The sequence below is a fragment of the Rana temporaria genome, chromosome 3 (assembly GCF_905171775.1).
Source record: "Rana temporaria chromosome 3, aRanTem1.1, whole genome shotgun sequence".
Lineage (NCBI taxonomy): Eukaryota > Metazoa > Chordata > Amphibia > Anura > Ranidae > Rana > Rana temporaria.
In genome coordinates this window covers 253,819,365-253,838,204 of record NC_053491.1, presented here as the reverse complement: position 1 = coordinate 253,838,204, position 18,840 = coordinate 253,819,365, and the positions used below count along the sequence as shown (strand labels likewise).

Below are 18,840 nucleotides of genomic sequence, written 5' to 3'. Positions count from 1 at the left end.
CCCGCCTGGGTATAACTACAGATGTCTCTCTGAAGATTTATTTCATGGGCTTTAGTTCTTTTAATTAAGTGTTACTAAACCCAGTAATATGAAAATGGTTGGTCCCCCCCCCACAGTGCCCACAGCTTAAAAAATCTTCTTTTTACATTAAAATGCTGCCTCTGTATACCTTTTTTTTTTTTGCTGAGCTGTATACCATGATTGCATGATAAACTGCAGAGTTTCTCCAGTGCTGAGTTCGGGTGGGTGGAAATTTTTCCCTGTTTCCCTGTACACGCCCACATTTGTGATGCCAATCTCATGTAACCTGGCCATCTCTGTAAACAAGTAACTGTTCTGTCCAGTAAAAAAAGCACAACTGAGCCTGTGCAGGTTGGCTATTTCCTCTGTGTTCACTGGCCTTCCCAAGCTAGACATTGCAGGAGGGGGAGGATCTGTGCTTACAGGATAAAACGGCCTTTTTACACAATGCAGAGGATTAACCCCTTAAGTTCCATGGTGAGTATAACAAGCATGCTATGCTGCATATACAGACAGATTTTACTGTTGTGGTTTTGGTAATACTTGAATGGCATATTCCTAAAACCCCTGGTGGGGCAGAGGAGGGCTTTATCTCGGTTGGTCACTGTGGCAAGAAGACCAGGAGTGGGCTGTACCTGAGCCATTGGCTGTACCTGAGCCTGAAATGGCTAGCCAAAGGGTAACCAGAGCTTGTAGTTTTGGTCCTTATCTGGTGGTTCCATTGTCTCAGGGACACAATTTTCTGTTTTGTCGAAGGAGGAATTTCTGCAGCCATTTCAGAGATCGGCTTACAGGAGGTCACTGGCTTGGAACAACTGGAACACAAATCTGGGTGCTATACATCTCCTCCTTCCCTTTTTGTGGCAGATCAGACCTTGGAAGAACAACCTCAGGTTAATGAAGTGGAAGTTGTTGAGGATTCTGAGGGGAGTCTTACTAGTGAATGTGGTGCATGCTAAACATGTATTCTGGATTCCTCATCTCCAAAGGTCAATGGTTTTGGGTCATGGAGGCTGCCAAAATATCCCAACTGTTTTTTTGTTGTACTTTCAGAAAGCAATGTATACACAGAGAGAGGTTTTGGGTGGTGTTTTTTTTTTTTTTTTTTTTTTTTTTTTTTACCAAAGCAATTTGCTTTAGCAGTACCCTATGGAGTTGGACTACAAGAAATTGGGTCCTCTGGCTGTCGATATGGTTAAAAAAGACCCTAAAGTTTCTGGTGGATGAGGTTCCAGTCTTTGAAGATGACACGAATAACCGGTTAAAGGCCTTCTATAATATGTCCTTCTCCCTGGTAGGAGCAGCTCTGCAGACTGCTGTGGCTGCAGTGGGGGGTAGCCATGCCCTTAAAGTTTTGACAAAGTGTGTATTCCCTTCCTGAGATTCGGATTCAGGGGATCCTGCCATATGACAGTTCCTTGAGGATTTTATTGAGCTTTGATTTTTCTCAGTGAATACTTTTAGAGGATTACACACAGCAGCTTTCACAAGTAAGCATCATGTCTTTTCCAATTGAAAAGGATCTTATGGCTTGTTAGGTTGGAGGAACTTTTTCTGCACGAAACCGATAGGCTCCCCTTTTTGAAAATGATTGATTGCTTTTGGTCCAACTTTGAATGCCTACATCCGATTGGTGATTGGGGTTAAAAGAACACAATAAAGGTGACAGTGACCAGTCAGAAAAGTGACACTTTCAGAATCGAAGAGTTCCTTTCATAATCAAAAAAACTTGGGCTCTAAGTAAAACCAATGTCACAATTTCATAAGAACTACTTGACCCCCAAGTCTTTCAGATCCAGAGGCATGTCATCCACACAGTGAAGGGGTGCCCCTGACTTGTACAGGTAGACGGACATCTATTGGCCTTTGGGATGGCCTGCACTCAGGAAGCGACAGAGGCTACAAGTTAGGCCCTTTTCACACTACAAAATAAATCCGTTTTAATAATCCGTTTTTAAATCCGTCAGATAATGTTAAAAAACGGAAGTTATACGTCCTTTATAAAATATCATTAAAGTCTATGGGATTTTTTTTATGCTCCGTAAAGATCCGTAATAGTCCGTTATAACATACGGACGTTAGTTATAACGGAATATGTGACGGGTCTTGCACTATTTTTTGTAAATTTTTTGTCCGTTGCAAGTAACGGATATATTAACGTCCGTTATATTTTAACATTGAAGTCTATGGCACATGGACGTTAGTAAATGTCTCCGTAAATGTCCGTTATGTTAACGGACGTTAATTTTACTGAGCATGGATATTCAGGGGAACCCCGCCGTCAATTTAAAACAAAAATGATGTGCGGTTCCCGGTAAATATCCATAACCGGACCCTTCAGGTCTGGTATGGATATTCAGGGGAACCCCGCCGTCAATTTAAAACAAAAATGATGTGCGGTTCCCCCTAAATATCCATAACCAGACCCATTATCCGAGCACGTTGACCTGGCCGGCCGCATAAAAGAGGGGGGGACAGAGTGCGGCCCCCCTCTCTCCTGAACCGCACCAGGCCACATGCCCTCAACATGGGGAGGATGTCCCCATGTTGATGGGGACAAGGGTCTCATCCCCACAACCCTTGCCCGGTGGTTGTGGGGGTATGCGGGCGGGAGGTTTATCAGAATCTGGAAGACCCCTTTAACAAAGGGGACCCCCAGATCCTGACCCCCCCCTGTGTGAAATGGTAATGGGGTACACTGTACCTCTACCATTTCACGAAGGAAGTAAAAAGTATTGTAAAAAAAACACACTGACACAAAAGAATAAAGTCCTTTATTAAAAAAATAAAAATAAAAATCCAGCGCTGAAAAATCCACTCGTTCCCGGCTTCCTGCGTTGTCCTGATCCTGCGACGGGTGCGGGTGATCCTATAGAGGAGGCAGAGCCACCCGTCACGTGACCCTGCCCCCTCTGACGTACCTCTGCTACATCACTGAAGAGGAAAGGTCTTTCCTCTTCTTGGTCTTCCCCAGTGACGTAGCAGAGGTACGTCAGAGGGGGCAGGGTCACGTGACGGGTGGCTCTGCCTCCTCTATATAAGAAATGTCGCTGCTTCAGCCGCTCATTCGCTGGGCTGTGCCCAGCGGTGAGAGGAGGTCCGGGATGCTGCTGCGCCGGATGGATGGATCTTCACATCGCTGGATCGGAGATCACCCGACGCTGGATCTTCTCATCGCGGGAGATCACCCGCACCCGTCGCAGGATCAGGACAACGCAGGAAGCCGGGAACGAGTGGATTTTTCAGCGCTGGATTTTTATTTTTTTTTAATAAAGGACTTTATTCTTTTGTGTCAGTGTGTTTTTTTTACAATACTTTTTACTTCGTGAAATGGTAGAGGTACAGTGATTACCATTTCACACAGGGGGGGTCAGGATCTGGGGGTCCCCTTTGTTAAAGGGGTCTTCCAGATTCTGATAAACCTCCCGCCCGCATACCCCCACAACCACCGGGCAAGGGTTGTGGGGATGAGACCCTTGTCCCCATCAACATGGGGACATCCTCCCCATGTTGAGGGCATGTGGCCTGGTGCGGTTCAGGAGAGAGGGGGGGCCGCACTCTGTCCCCCCCTCTTTTCTGCGGCCGGCCAGCTCAACGTGCTCGGATAATGGGTCTGGTTATGGATATTTACCGGGAACCGCGCGTCATTTTTGTTTTAAATTGACGGCGGGGTTCCCCTGAATATCCATACGACTTCTGGAGCTGGACTTCAAGAAAGGGTGAAATGTTTTTTATTAACGGACGTTAGAAAGGAATGATATAACGGATGTATACGGATATATACGGATAAACATTATCCGTTTTCAATAAAGGAAGAATGGTAAAATATTTATCCGTATGTATCCGTTATTAAATCCGTTAATAAACGTCCGTTAATAGGTGTAATACGGATATTATAAAACGGACATACAATCCATAGTGTGAAAGAAGCCTTAAAGTTTAGCTGTGTGTGTGTGTGTGTGTGTGTGTGTGTGTGTGTGTGTGTGTGTGTGTGTGTGTGTGTGTGTGTTTTCACCTCCACACTTAATGCTCTCAGGAGAAGAGCTACAAAAAAAATGGCAGTTTTTCTTTGAAAGGCTGCTGTCTCAGTTGGCATGCTCACGTACCAGTGTATGTACCAAAAGGGAGAGTACTCGCAGCTTTTATTTTAACCTGTTTTAAACAGGGATTTCTGGCCTAACCAATGGTTTCTGCTATTCTCAATAGAGGCTTGCCTCTTCCGGTTTGTGGCTTTGTCCTTAGGTTTGTCTGTGCCCCCCCCCCACCTAATGTTTACCAAGGTGTTGGTTTCTGTTCAGGGGTTGTTGAGGACCTGGGGTATCCCCACAGCAGGGTACCTGAACAACCTGCTTCTCACAGAAAACACTCAATTTAGAAGCTGACATCAAATGTCCAACAAGATAGTCCAGGTCCTGAAAAGGTTTTGGTTGGGTGTTGAACCTTTAGAAGTCAGCCTTGGTTCTGACACAACATATGGGGTACTTGGGCGTAGGCCTTGACATTTACACAGGAGAAATGCCTGCTCTTAAACCTCAGATGGGGTTCCTGAAGTTATTTGAAATACCAATGATATGGGCCTGCATGAAGGTACTAGGGGAAAAAGATGGTTGCCTTTTTGATGCAGTCTCCTATGGCCAGTTCTACTCCAGAGGTCTTCAGCTCAGTATCCTGACAATATGGGACAAATGTCAAAGTCCTTGGATCTTCCAGGGTCTCTGACTCCCAAGACCAGGACAGTTTGTAGAATGGTGGATATCCACGTAGATCATGAATATTGGGACATCCTTCCTTCTTATTGTCTTGCCGATGGATGCCAGAGTGGGCAAGAGTTTTGGACAATTTCTTGGTTCAGGGAACATGGTCGACAGGAGCAGAAGTTGCCAATTGGCATTCTGGAACTTTCAGTGTTTTTTTTTTGGGGAACTCCCTTTTCGGGGTGCATTCAGACAATGCCACAGCTGTGGCATACATCGATCATCTGGGAAGAACAAGAAGTTGTGCCACATTCGAATAAGCAGATTTGGGTCTTGGGCTCTTTCAGATCGTCCAGATTTTCTATTACCATCCCATCTTTCCTGCTTTATGGTCTCTGCCTTTGATGGCATGTCTGGGAGGAATCGGGGTGTTTCTTACTTTGTAATCCTTACACTCCTTAAGGTAAGAGTTGACCTCTATGAAGGTGCAGCACCATACATTAAAGGTCTTTTCGCCCGGTGTGAGGTTTAAAGGGTCACTAAAGAAATTTTTTTCTTTTAGCTAAATGGCTTCCTTTACCTTACTGCAGTCCTGGTTTCATGTCCTCATTGTTCGTTTTTGCTCTGTTGCTGTAATTCTGCTCTGTTCTGGACACTTCCTTGTTGTCTTTCTCCTGATCACCACAGTACTGGGAGATTCTAGTTTCGTTTTCCAAACCAATACTGCTCTATGCGTCTGTCCAGCACAGAGGCATCAAATAACATGCAAAAACTAAGCTAGATGCAAAAACGAAACTGAAACTAGGAGGTACATTATATGATTGATTTTTATCTATTTTTAATTTTTTTTAAAAGGAATCCGTTAACTATTATGTCTCTATACCCCGTAAACAGGCATTTCAGCTAAAAAAATGTTTTCCTTTAGTGACCCTTTAAGTGTCGTCCCTGACAGTAAATTTATGGGGCTCATTTTGTGGGGTTCACAGGTGTCTGATTTTAAGTACTGTCGGCCTTGTCCATTCTGTTTGAGACCCATTAGGCCATTTCTTGGTAAAAATCCTTTTTGTGCAGGTTGTCATCCAAAGAAAATAGGATTTTTGGTTTACCGGTGAAGTTCTTTTCTTAGAGTACATTACATGACGTAGATCCTTCTCCTATTGCTTGTTCCTCGTTGCTGTCTACCAAACTGAGGCTTTTCGGAGATGAGAAAGGGTTATGCCTGGGTGGGGGTTCCTGCCTCCTTTTTTTTTTTTTTTGGCCAGGGTCCATTCACCTACAGGTGACTGCATTACTAAAGTAGTCAATAGGAAGTCCTCTGTCCTGTGATGCACTCCAAGAAAATGAATTTTCAGGATTTCCTCTTGTCAATAAATATAAGCCTCATCTACAGACATTGTGTGCATACATGCATATCTACTTTTTTTTTAGGCATAATCGATGAGAGCTCTATGGATTATAATGCCAAGCCACATACCTACACAATCGTGCACACAAAGTGCTACATACAAGTGTTGCATGCAGTGAATGAACATCTCCCATTGAGACTTTATTGGCAATTAACAAACCATTAAACAGAGGCTTCAACTCTCTCCTTGATTTTAGATGTATTAAATTCCCACTCGTTGAAGAAATTGCCATTTATAGATCTGCTATCTAATATGTTCGGGCGTTCAATTTTTTTTTTTTTTATACCTACAACTTTTTAATTGTACACTTTTTTTTAATTCCTAATATTCTGAAGGAACTTTGACCAACTGGTAGGGAAAATTTCATAATCTGCTCGGACTAAATTACAGTTGTTGCAGGGTTGACAAAAAATTCATAAAAAAAAAAAAAAAAAAAACCTTTTTGCGTTTCCTTCTCAAAATTAAAAAATGCATGACCAAGGTAATATAACTATGAAAATAAAATGACTCTGCATCATTTATTTGTAAAAAATAATTATTGGATTTATGATTGTATGCTTTTGATTTTCCACACCTAGATACATATGAACCTGATGGGTACAACCCTGAGTCTCCAAGTCTTACTGGCACAGGTAGAACTGGGTATCGGCCATTTTATACACGGCCACAGCAGCAAAGGTCAAATCTGATAGGTTTGACATCGGGCGACATGGATACTCCACCAAGAGGTTAGTGGCTTTTTGTCAAGTAGTTATCGCATATAAGCTACACTTTGATTTTTTTATGATTAAGGTGTACAATATAAGCAAATGCTGTATAGGGCATACAAAAAGATCCATTCCACCTTTTTAAAGTGGTATTAAAGCTTTGTTTAAAAACCTAAAAATAAAAAATAACAAACATGTTCTTGTCTGCTCTGTGCAGTTGTTTTGCACAAAGCAGCTCCAATCTCATTCTTTTTGGGTCCCCCGCCGGTGCTTCTGGCTCCTCCTCCTCGAGCAGTGCCCCCAGAGAAAGCTGCTTGCCCTGGGGACAGCCCAGGCTATCGTGAACATCGCTGGATTGGAGGGAGCTCAGGTAAACATTCAGCCTTTAGAACCACTTTAAGTATATGTGGGGAAAATCTAGAAAAAATATTTGGCACAGCTCTCCAGTATATGCACATTTCCACATTTTGGATCTCTAAAATTTCTAAAGTGCTGAAAAATAACTCCATGACCCTTTTTATAAATGAAGTTGACTCTTGTAGTTCATATGAGATGGGACCAAATTCTGATAATGTCCACAACGGGAACTATGTAGGTGAAGAGGAATATATGGAAATGTAGTCCAGCAGAGGATAACACAAGCAGGGTTGACAACATTTCTTGGTAATTAATGTGAAACAGTCTCAGCCCATTACTGGAAGTTAAGTTTGCTGCATTTCTCGCAGGATTCTTGGATAATTTCAGTACTTGCAATATTTTATGAGATTTAACAGAGTAATGTGCATGTGTTGAAGAGCTGTGCATATCTCTTTTGGTTCTTACTTACACACCTACCTTAAATTTTACAGCTTTGTGTCTGACTGGTTACTGATTTAAATGGTTTATGCAACAACATAGCACTGCATGGGAAACTGTAGCTCAGCTTCCATGTGTGTTTTGCCTCTGTTTTAAATATATCAAGCCCCATAGCATCTATCCACTCTTTCTCTTGTCCGATAACCCACTACGCTTACAAACTTTGTTAACTTTACAAGGACTCTTATTAATTAAAACTTCAGTTGGGCATCCGTATTTTCGCTTTACTTCTTGTTTTGTGGTGATTCTCAGACCCAGGATTCTAGAGGTTGATTTTTGAAATCTGTATATGTAATACAATATTGGACATGGCATGTTTTTTTTTTTTATAAAAAGTATATAAAAATGTGATCATATTGTTACGACTGTTGTAGACCCCAAAAAACTTCTGGTAGTAGCCGGCCCTCCAGCCCCTATCGCCCCCCCCCCCCCCCGCATTTCCCTTGGCAGAGACGTGCTGTTTCTCTCTGCACATGGTGCGACTCTTGATTAAATAGATTGATAGCAGCACAGCCAGTGGCTCCCGCTGTTGTCAATCAAATCCAGTGACGTGGGGGGGGGGGGGCGGCGGAGTCCGGGATTTGTGTCTTGGGACACTTGGGAGTGCACCTGCAGGGGTAACCCCCTCGAGAGAGCACGTCTCCTAGGGGGGGGTTATTTGATGCCAAGAGGAGCCACCAAGGGCCCCCAGAAGAGAAAGATCGGGGCCACTCTGTGCAAAACAAGCTGCACAGTGGAGGCAAGTATGACATGTTTGTTTATATTGAATAATAAAAAAAAACAAAGGCTGCATTTGCCTTAGGCCCCTTTCACAGGGGGCGGATCAGTAATGAACCCACCTCCGTGTGTCCGTAAGCTCAGCAGGGATCGCTCCGTTGATCCCTCGCTGAGCAGACGGATGACAGGGTGGTCCCCGCACACTGTGCAGGGAACGCTCTGTCTTTTCTCCGCTCTCCCCTATGGGGGGATCGGATGAACACGGACCGTATGTCCGTGTTCATCCGATCCGCAGATGGAAGGAAAAATAGGGTTTTCTTCCGTCTGCAAAATCGGATCTTTGCGGTGGCGGATGAGATCGGGTGTCAGCGGTTTATCCGCTGACATCCGCGATCTCATAGGGACCAATGTATGTCCCTTTTTTTCATCCGCAAACAGATGGATGAAAAAGCGGACATACGGTCCGCACGTGTGCAAGGGGCCTTACTCCAATAAAGCCAAACATGTGCTTCATTAAAAATTTTGTGGAGAAAAAAAAAGCATCAAAAACACACCTGACTATTGAAAGCTATGCAATTGTTGTAAAAGCGCTTTTCCAATGCATTTTTTGGAGTTGCTTGTTCTTTAAGAACCGCACAGCGGATTAGTGTGAAAGTGCTCTAAAAAGTTCTACCACTCCCTTTTCCAGATTTCTCCTCTTCTCTTGCAAAATTCTTAGTGTGCTTTTGTTTTTTTCTAATGTAGTTGTAACTAGATTTTTAAAGGCACTTTGTTTCCTCCAGGGATCTGCGATGGCTCTTCCTGACTATCTAGCTTCTTTGTTAAATTTATGTACTGTCCTTTAAAAACAACTCACATTTTGTAACAATAATTAATCGTATCTGTATTACTAGTTCCTTTTGTGCCATTTTTACCAAATTTTTCTTGTTTATAGCTGCTAATATTGTGATCCAGACTGAACCACCTCCTGCTGCTCCTGAAAATAGTAATCTAAATCGACTGGTGGTGGAACCAGACAGAAAGAGACCACTTGGAAACATGAATGATGGACCTTTTGTTAAGAAGCCCTGGACAGACAAGTAAGATCATTGAACCTTTACCTGGAATTCATCAAGCATGACAGTTCTATGCCACAGAAAAGCTCACAATTCATTCATGTCTACATTTGTGTATAGAATCATTGAAAATATAAAAAAAAGCTTATTGCATAAAAAATACAGCTCTCAGCAGTTGCACCATGGTGCTGATCTGTTGGGATACAAAATGTATTTCCTCAGCCAGGAATATGGACTGTTCTTTATCATGATTGTTACTGAGTTACCATCTTTGTTTAGGGATTGGATTCAAAATCTGAATGATTCCTTAATACAAGTGTTTCCAGCCTAGGCTACATCCACTTTATTGATGCTACATATGAGGAAAGTTTTAATGTCCTAAAAACATATGTTGGATAGCACGCTTTAAAATTTTCCGACAAATGTGTGTTGTTGGATTATATGGTGTGCACACAAGTCCTTTTGGGAAAAAAATCAAAAGTACAAACACGCATGCTCAGAAGCAATGCTAACCATAACATTAGCAGAAATTGCCTAAAGGGTGGTGCTGTAGAGCTGAAAAAACACGTTGTTTTGTGTTTGTTGGCTGACAATTCTTTGTTGTCTTGGAGCAAATCTATTAAGCCTAATTTGACTGAAAACAATAGAAACTATTAAGTGTATCTAAACTTGAACAACAATTGAATATATTGCAGGTTACTATTACTTGGATGGGGTAGCTGCTTTTTGTTTTTAAGGCGCCCCCCTCCTTTTCACCTGGTGATCCTGCCAATTAGCACACTTTCTGTTCTAGGGCGGAAATGTTCACTCACCATACAGTAGCAGTATAGTTACTCTAGGACAAAAGTGTGTTAAGACTGTGGAACACCCCCTACACTCTCCATAGCATGGAGAAGGGTTTTTGTAGTTATTGGAGCTTAACTGGGCAGGGCTGATAACATTCCTTAAGGCTGGATTCATACCTATGCATTTTTAGTGCTTTTTGCATCTTGCAGATTTGCACTACAGTCCATTTAACATGGTTTCCTATGGAACACATTCTGTAGTGCAAAATGCAAAAAGCACCAAAAATGCATAGGTGTGAATCGGGCCTAAGAAAACTGCAGAGCACACAGGACGGCACTGGATTTCTAAAAGGATCAACATCAATTTTTTGCTTTTTATTGAACGATTTAAATCACTGTGTGGTATATTTAACAGACCAAAAGGGAGCAAATATAAATTTCCATTTTTAGAGTTTACATATATTTATATGTCAGTAAATAAAAAATATATAGAGGGCGCTAGGCCCATACAAAGTGAGTATAGTGCCGTAAATAGATAACTAATTATTAATTAAATTTGCAAAAAATGAATAGCAAAAATAAAATAAAAAAGAGAAAGTCCCAACAAATTGCAGTCAGCGCTGCACTTGAAACCACACACAGTGAATTCAAATATAATCAAATGCAAATTTTTTTTTTAACATAAAACGATGAACAAAGTCCAATTGTTAGTTGACAGTGATTCTGTGAAAGAGAAAATGCCACCACCGCTTCTGAATAATTTTCAATTCCACCCAAGGTGCTTTAGAAAACGATTTGCTCTTACCAGAGCTCGTTGACCCCTTTAGTGAAAAAGATGGTCAACTGAGCTTATGCAGGATTGTGCCTGCACACATGTAGATACGGACAGACCGCTTTGCAGATTCAGGAACCTCAAACGGGATTATATGCAAGAGAAGAGAAGCCAGGAAGCCCAATAGCGTGATACTGTTTATTTTAAAATGTTAAAACATACATAAAAAACAGCCAAATGGCTCCTTACATTGGGGGGTGCCCACCCGGCACTGAGGCTGCGGACCTGTCACCGCTCAAAGTGGTTCCTATAATGGGATTCGCTGGGGGATGAAAGCCGCCGCTGACATACCATCCAAACGATCTCTCCGACAGTCCAAAGCACAGGGGGTATGTCACGTGACCAAGCTGCCTCCACTCCAAGGCAGCTTGGTCACAGGTCCGTGACCTCAGTGCCGGGTGGGCACCCCCCAATGTAAGGAGCCATTTGGCTGTTTTTTATGTATGTTTTAACATTTTAAAATAAACGGTATCACGCTATTGGGCTTCCTGGCTTCTCTTCTCTTGCATATAATCCCGTTTGAGGTTCCTGAATCTGCAAAGCGGTCTGTCCGTATCTACATGTGTGCAGGCACAATCCTGCATAAGCTCAGTTGACCATCTTTTTCACTAAAGGGGTCAACGAGCTCTGGTAAGAGCAAATCGTTTTCTAAAGCACCTTGGGTGGAATTGAAAATTATTCAGAAGCGGTGGTGGCATTTTCTCTTTCACAGAATCACTGTCAACTAACAATTGGACTTTGTTCATCGTTTTATGTTAAAAAAAAATTTGGCATTTGATTATATTTGAATTCACTGTGTGTGGTTTCAAGTGCAGCGCTGACTGCAATTTGTTGGGACTTTCTCTTTTTTATTTTATTTTTGCTATTCATTTTTTGCAAATTTAATTAATAATTAGTTATCTATTTACAGCACTATACTCACTTTGTATGGGCCTAGCGCCCTCTATATATTTTTTATCATGTTCACATACCACTTGTGTTTTTGAGGAGCAGCTTATAACACTATATATTTATATACATTTTGAAAGATCCTTATTTTTAATTTATATATATCTTTAGTTAGGCGCGGAATTTCACGATACACAATATGTCAGTAAATGCCTGGTACACACGATGAGATTATCTGACGAATGACTGTCATTTTTTTTTTTTTGCATCCTAATCTTAGACTGGCCCTGAAGAGTTTACTAAAGTCACAAAAATTCTCGCACGACAGAATATAAATTCTCATGTGATGTCACATGTTGTAGTGTATTTGTATTGTATTTTCAAACGACAACTGTACAGATTTAACAAAAATCGTACGATCAAGCATCGCATAATTTTTTTTTTTTTTTACCCGTGCATATCCGATTTGATAATGGATGAACTGTCATGATCGGCTATCGAAAGCTGTGTAGGAACGATCATATTATCGTAGATCGCTATGAAAGCTGTATTTTCGGACGATTTTCTGATCCTGTGTACGGGGCTTAAGTCTCTTAAGAATGAGCTCTTTTAGCTCGGTTTAGAAGGCTGAGACGCACCATTTTTCCACTGGCGGGGGTGCTTACAATGGTCCGCTTTATTTAATTATGTAAAAGGTAGAAAAAAAAACTGTGCTTATAAAGTGTGTGAGCTGGAGTTTTGTTGCAATTTGTTATTGTACCCAAGTACATCTCCCCTCCCCCCAGACTAAAAATGCTGCTTTCCAAAGGTGCTCCTTCATCCAGAGTGGGGGCACTCTAGTACAGGAGGTGGGATACTGGCCAGATCAGTAAATAGTGTATTTCAAGTATTGGTGCAACTGTTAAGAGATTTACTGCATTGTTTCCTTAAAGTGGCAATACACCCTTCTCTGTTTTTGTTATGGTGGTCTTTGTTACCAGGACAGAAAGTGATGGGAAATATACAAATTTTACTGTCATCAAGAGGACTTTTTCCAGTGGACACATCATCCTTAACCCTCCTGGCGGTATCCCCGAGCGTGACTTGGGGTTGATTTTTTTTCTGCCAAAATCGGTAACCCCGAGTCGCGCTCGGGGTAGCTGTGCAGAGCCTGCAGCGCACGCTGACTTACCTTTTCCTGGATCCAGCGATGCCACCGCGCTGTGTGAGCGGGACCTCGCTCGATTCACACAGTGTCCTCCTGTGCCGTCGATCTCCGTTCCCTGCGATGTTACGACGCACGGGAGCGGAGATCGGCGCTTATATATTACAGTACTGTATGTAAAAAATACACACACCCCTTGTCCCTAGTGGTCTGTCCTGTGTCCTACATGTACTTTTATATAATAAAAACTGTTCTTTCTCCCTGCAAACTGTAGATTGTCCATAGCAACCAAAAGTGTCCCTTTATGTCAAAAATGGTTTTAGATCAGCTAGAAAACAGCGATAATAAATTATAATCACTTGCAGAATTGTGCGATAGCGATTTGTGGGGAAATTCGTCATTTAAAAAAAAAAAAAAAAAAATTACAGCGACAATTCTTCAACTGAGCAAATTTCAGTGATTTTGAGTTGATTACATTATTGAATAATTTTTATTAGAATTATATTATTTGTTATAATTATTTATTATATTATTTATAATTTTGTTTTTTAAAAAAATGTCATACCCGGGATGCCTACAAGACTCTTGTTTGGTCAGATTTAAGTGAGTTATTCCTAAGAATTACAGGCCTACAGTATAAAACGCCAAATTTCCTTGCAAATAATTGTACCGCTTTCAGCATCTTTTTTCTGAAAGAATCATACCGCCAGGGAGGTAAATCGCCATACTACTAGATGGAGTGATTTCAACTCTGAGAAAAATGTAGAATGTAAATGTGAAAACTGCAATAGAAACTTCAGTGATATTTTTTTTTTTTATTTGGAGTCTGGGCGCTAAGAACGTTTTACATTTCTAATATTGTGTTAGTTCCTATACCGTGTTTCCCCGAAAATAAGACCGGGTCTTATATTAATTTTGGTCACAAACACACTAGGGCTTTATTTACGGTATGTACATTAGGTTGTTTAAAAAAAAAAAAAAAATCCTGTTTCTTTAAAGCATGATAGACAACAGTGTTTGTGCGGTGTCATCTATCCCTCTCTATTTTCCAGTTTAAAATCTAAAAATTCTGTGTCCTCCGTCTTCCCCTTAGCCCCCCCCCCCCCCACGACAACATTGTCAGGTCAGGAGTCCATTTTTTAGATCACTCTGAATTGATTGTAAAGTAATCAGTTTTACTACAGTTCATTCAGTCCCGTTTTATACTGTATAAAAGTACATTTTTAACAACTTTTATGGTACCGTATGCTGCTCTTGATGAGGAAAGAGAATGTGACGTCCACCATGCTCCGTGCACTACGGTAAAGAGGGCGCAGACGTCAGCGGGAGGAGAGGAGGAAAAAGAAGAGCCGTGATTGCCGCTGATGTCAGTGCACTGAAAATAGAGGGGCCGCCGACAGGTGGGAGGAGTGGAGGAAAGAACAGCCGAGAGGTCGGCTGACGTCAGCCCGCTCCATGCGCAGAAGAGGAAGGCGCAGCAGACATCATACGGGAGGAGAGAAGAGGACCTCCGGCGGGTCAGCAGTGGGTGTAAACATGATTTTATTTTTATTTTTAAATACAGCTTCAAACGGAGACACTGGCCAATATTTACAAAAGCATTACAGGGTTTTTAATGAGATTTACTAGGGCTTATTTTCGGGGTAGGGCTTATATTGAAGCCCACCCTGATAATCCAGATAGGTCTTATTTTCGGGGAAACACGGTAGACAGAAAATTTTGATATGTTTTCTGTAACCAAAATGTTTTTTTTTTTTTTTTTCATGCCATTCTTTACCAATGTTAATAATTTGTGTTTGCTTTTTATTCGTTAGGCAAGGAAACAACAACCATAACAAATTAGGATTTGGAAAAAAAATTCAGTACACAAATACCAAACTTGAAGTCCGAAAAATTCCTCAGGACCTAAACAATATTACCAAACTGAATGCGCACTTCAGTAAATTTGGTACTATTGTTAATATACAGGTGAGTCTCATAATATTTATGGAAATTTGATGCTGGGCTGCTTCAAGCACTGTTTGCATTTTAATTAAAGTACACACATCATAATAGAAATTTGTCAGTCCTGAAATGCCAATTTACTTTGAGATGCTGACCCAAAACAAAGAAGTATTTCTGTCTTTACTCTGACTTCCATTTGCTGCATGCTTTTTTGTGGTCTGTGACGCACGGCAACCAGAGACAGCTCAACTACTATTTAGAAGGAGGTGAGTATTGGAAGCCACAATATTTCCTCCCAGCCTGTATGCTTTAAAGATGACCATGTTGTTGTCATGTTTAACCACCTAACCCCCGGACCATATTGCTGGTCAAAGACCAGAGCACTTTGCGATTCGGCACTGTCGCTTTAACTGACAATTGCGCGGTCGTGCGACGTGGCTCCCAAACAATATTGGCGTATTTTTTCCCACAAATGGCTTTCTTTTGGTGGTATTTGATCACCTTTTTGCTATAATAAATATCTCCCAAAAATATATATAAAAAAAAAAAAAAAAATTTCCTCAGTTTAGGCCAATTACATATTCATATTTTCGTAAAAAAAAATCGCAATAAACGTTTTTTGATTGGTTTGCGCAAAAGTTATAGTGTTTACAAAATAGGGGGTAGTTTTATGGCATTTTTATTGAGAGAGAGATTATATATATATATATATATATATATATATATATATATATAATTTTTTTTTTTTTTTTACTAGTAATGGCGGCGATCAGCGTCCCCCCCCCCCCCCCCACACTAAAGAGCCTGAAAAACGCCCCAGTGTGAAAGGGGTCTTGGCATTAAAAAAAGCTCATGTAAAGCGCCTGAAAGAAGCCTCATCTGCAATCCCAATGTGAAAGCCCAAGTGCTTTCACACTGAAGCGCTGCACTGAATACACTGCTCCTACAGCCCTTTTCCCATTGAGGGAGCTTTTTTTAATGCCAAAGCGCCTGAAAAACGCCCCAGTGTGAAAGGGGCCTGTCCCTGCATCAGTTTTTCTTTGAACTCGTTCCTGGATCCTGTACCCCTTCTTTTTTTTTTTCTTTTTTTTTTTCCTTTTCTCCTTGTCACCTGATCACCAGGCTTATAATTCCCCTGCAGAGACCAGCACTGGAAGCTAAATTCCAGTTCATGTAGGTTCACCCCCAAGTCGAATTTGTGGGTAGACTTCTGGCAGTCATGGCCGCAGCATTATTTTTCTGGAAAAAAGAATCAATATATGCGTGTAGTGAGAACCATACAGAGATAGAGGAGAGGAGTTTAGTAGTTGACATATTGAACTAATGGTGCTGATTGATATTTTAGAGGAGCACAATCCCTGGGTTGTTAATTCTGCTCAGAAGTTTTGAGCACACTGGATTTTTGGCAGATTTATAGGTAGTGTTTTTGTTCTTGTAGCGTTTGTAAAGGAGTGAAGCTTGGGGAAAGTGTGTTGCAAAGATGTAGTGAATATTTTTTTTATTTTTATGTTTTGCCTGACGTTAAATGTAATGCTATCCAAGGAAACTTTTAATGTGTCCTTTATGATGTCTTCAGATGCAAGTTTAGCCACCAATAGACCAAAGCTGGCTTTATAAGCATAGCTCTGAGACATTCATTTTCATGTGAGAGCATTGCTAATATTGTGTATTTATCTTCTGTTTTTAAGGTTGCTTTCCAAGGGGATCCCGAGGGTGCTCTAATCCAGTACTTGGCAAATGAGGAAGCTAGGAGAGCAATATCCAGCACTGAAGCTGTTCTAAACAATAGGTTCATCCGGGTACTCTGGCACAGGGAAAACAATGAACAGCAACCTCAGCAGCCCCAACAGCATTTGACACAGCAGCAACCAGCACATGCAATTCAGTCTGGGCAGCAGACTGGCCCAACCCCAGGGCAGGGGCACCTCCAGAAGGTAAATCTGTATTTCATGGATTATCGGTTTGAAGTGATTTTATGGTGTGCTACAATTTAACAAGGCAAATTACATTTATTACCTAATATCTTAATTGTTTTATGTTTACAATGCTTCTTGGTCTGTGCTGAATAAAGTAAACTTGGACCCACAGAAAGTCACCACAACTGCTGATTTACATTATACAATTTCTGCCCACAGGAATTAAAACCGCGCAGTCTCATTTTGAGTTGACTTGATAGAAATTAACACAGCTAGCTGTGTTACCCCCACATGCAGTATGGCAACTATTCCATGGAATGTTTGCATATTTTCAGGGCTTTAAAGGAGAACTATAGGCAAAACTTTTTTTTTTTTAATTTTGGGTAGGCAAAATGTTGGACTTTTCATTTTCAATGATAATGGTAAGTAAAATAGGACAAATAGAGGGTGAATCTCTCCAACCGGGAAATGGACAGCAATAAAAACCAAAGATGTTTTCTAATCCATCTCTGCTCTGTCCTAAACTTTATATATATATATATATATATATATATATATATATATATATATATTACATTATTTTTTTTTTTTTTTTGCCTTTTTAATGCTACTTTATCTAAAATACTTGTTACTGAAAATGCAGTATACGTTTTGACATCTGGTGGATTTGTAATTCACATTGTCCAACTCTCTTAAACAGGGTTCTTATGTCCTCAATAATGTACCTGCAAAACATCGACTCGGAGCAGCTGGTGGTATTCAGACTGATACAACATTTGTGTCTTCAAACCAGAATAATCCAGGAGAGGAAAATCCGGTATGTGCTTTTGCTGTCATCCAAGTATCATACATTAGGGTTATGTGTGTGTGTGTGATGATGGGTGTTTTATATTTTTATGACTTGACCCATTTTAGTTTATTTGCTGAATGACACAACTAGTGGGAGGAAAGGTGGTTTTAAAGTGTGTAAATCTTTCGTGTTTTTTTTTTTTTTATAAAAATGACAAACAAGACCTACTTGCCTGCTCTGTGCAATATTTTTGCACAGAGCAGCCCTGATCCTCTTCTTCTGGGGGCACCTGTGCTGGCTCACTCCAGAGTCCCACTGCTGTGTTCATTAACACAGTGGGACTCAAACCCCCGCTACCGACTCCTGTGTCACAGGATTTGATGGCAGCGGGAGCCAATGGCTCCTGCTGCTATCAATCTGTTCAAAGAAAAGAGAAACCATGTTTGGAGCCCCTGCACTTTGCTGGATCGAATCGGACTCGGTAAGAAAAGGTGTGTGTGTGTGTGTGTGTGGGGGGGGGGGGGGGGGGGGTGGGGTGAACTGCAGCACAGAAAACCATTTTACCTTCAGGCATAGAATTTTTAGGCTTTAGAACAACTTTAAAGATGCACCTTGTTCATAAGCAAGCACCTATTATTATATTTTCTCTAAGAAAATTCTTATTTCAATGTGGATGCTTGTTTTGAATAGAAGGGAGTAGAAAATCACAAATGTTTACCTATGTGGTTCTATAACTAAGTAGCTATAAACTTTTCATCCTAATGTCATGCTACACAGCAGAGAGCTGGGCGTAATCTGGGACCTGAGTGGAGGGAATGGACACACCCCGGCACACAGTCAAATAGGGAAACCTGCACAGCTCAAGCTATCGATCACCTGCTGGAGGGGAAGTCCTTCAGAGATTTCCCATCGTGAGCATAGACTAGTCAGAAGTGACTCGTGCAGATAGTATAGGAAGGAGAGAGCAGCCAAAAAAAACACTAGGTGCTTTGGATTGAGGCAAGTACACACCACACATACCAGGATATTCTTCGTTCATTTTTCAGACATTCATTCAGAGGTTTACAACCACTTTAGGATTGGTTA

The 18,840-nt window shown here is 41.2% G+C and overlaps 1 protein-coding gene across 3 annotated transcripts in view; it reads left to right on the top strand.

Moving 5' to 3' along the window:
- The window catches only part of RBM27 (RNA binding motif protein 27), a 152,131-nt gene that overhangs the window by 72,560 nt on the left and 60,731 nt on the right, over positions 1 to 18,840 (top strand). For 2 of the 3 annotated variants that reach the window (XM_040344582.1, XM_040344581.1), the window contains 6 exons: positions 6,700 to 6,849; positions 7,046 to 7,198; positions 9,335 to 9,479; positions 14,919 to 15,072; positions 16,737 to 16,982; positions 17,665 to 17,781. In XM_040344582.1, the coding sequence (XP_040200516.1) occupies positions 6,700 to 6,849; positions 7,046 to 7,198; positions 9,335 to 9,479; positions 14,919 to 15,072; positions 16,737 to 16,982; positions 17,665 to 17,781 (965 nt within the window). The remainder of the gene's footprint in view (positions 1 to 6,699; positions 6,850 to 7,045; positions 7,199 to 9,334; positions 9,480 to 14,918; positions 15,073 to 16,736; positions 16,983 to 17,664; positions 17,782 to 18,840) is intronic. The other variant, XM_040344583.1, reaches the window with a different exon arrangement.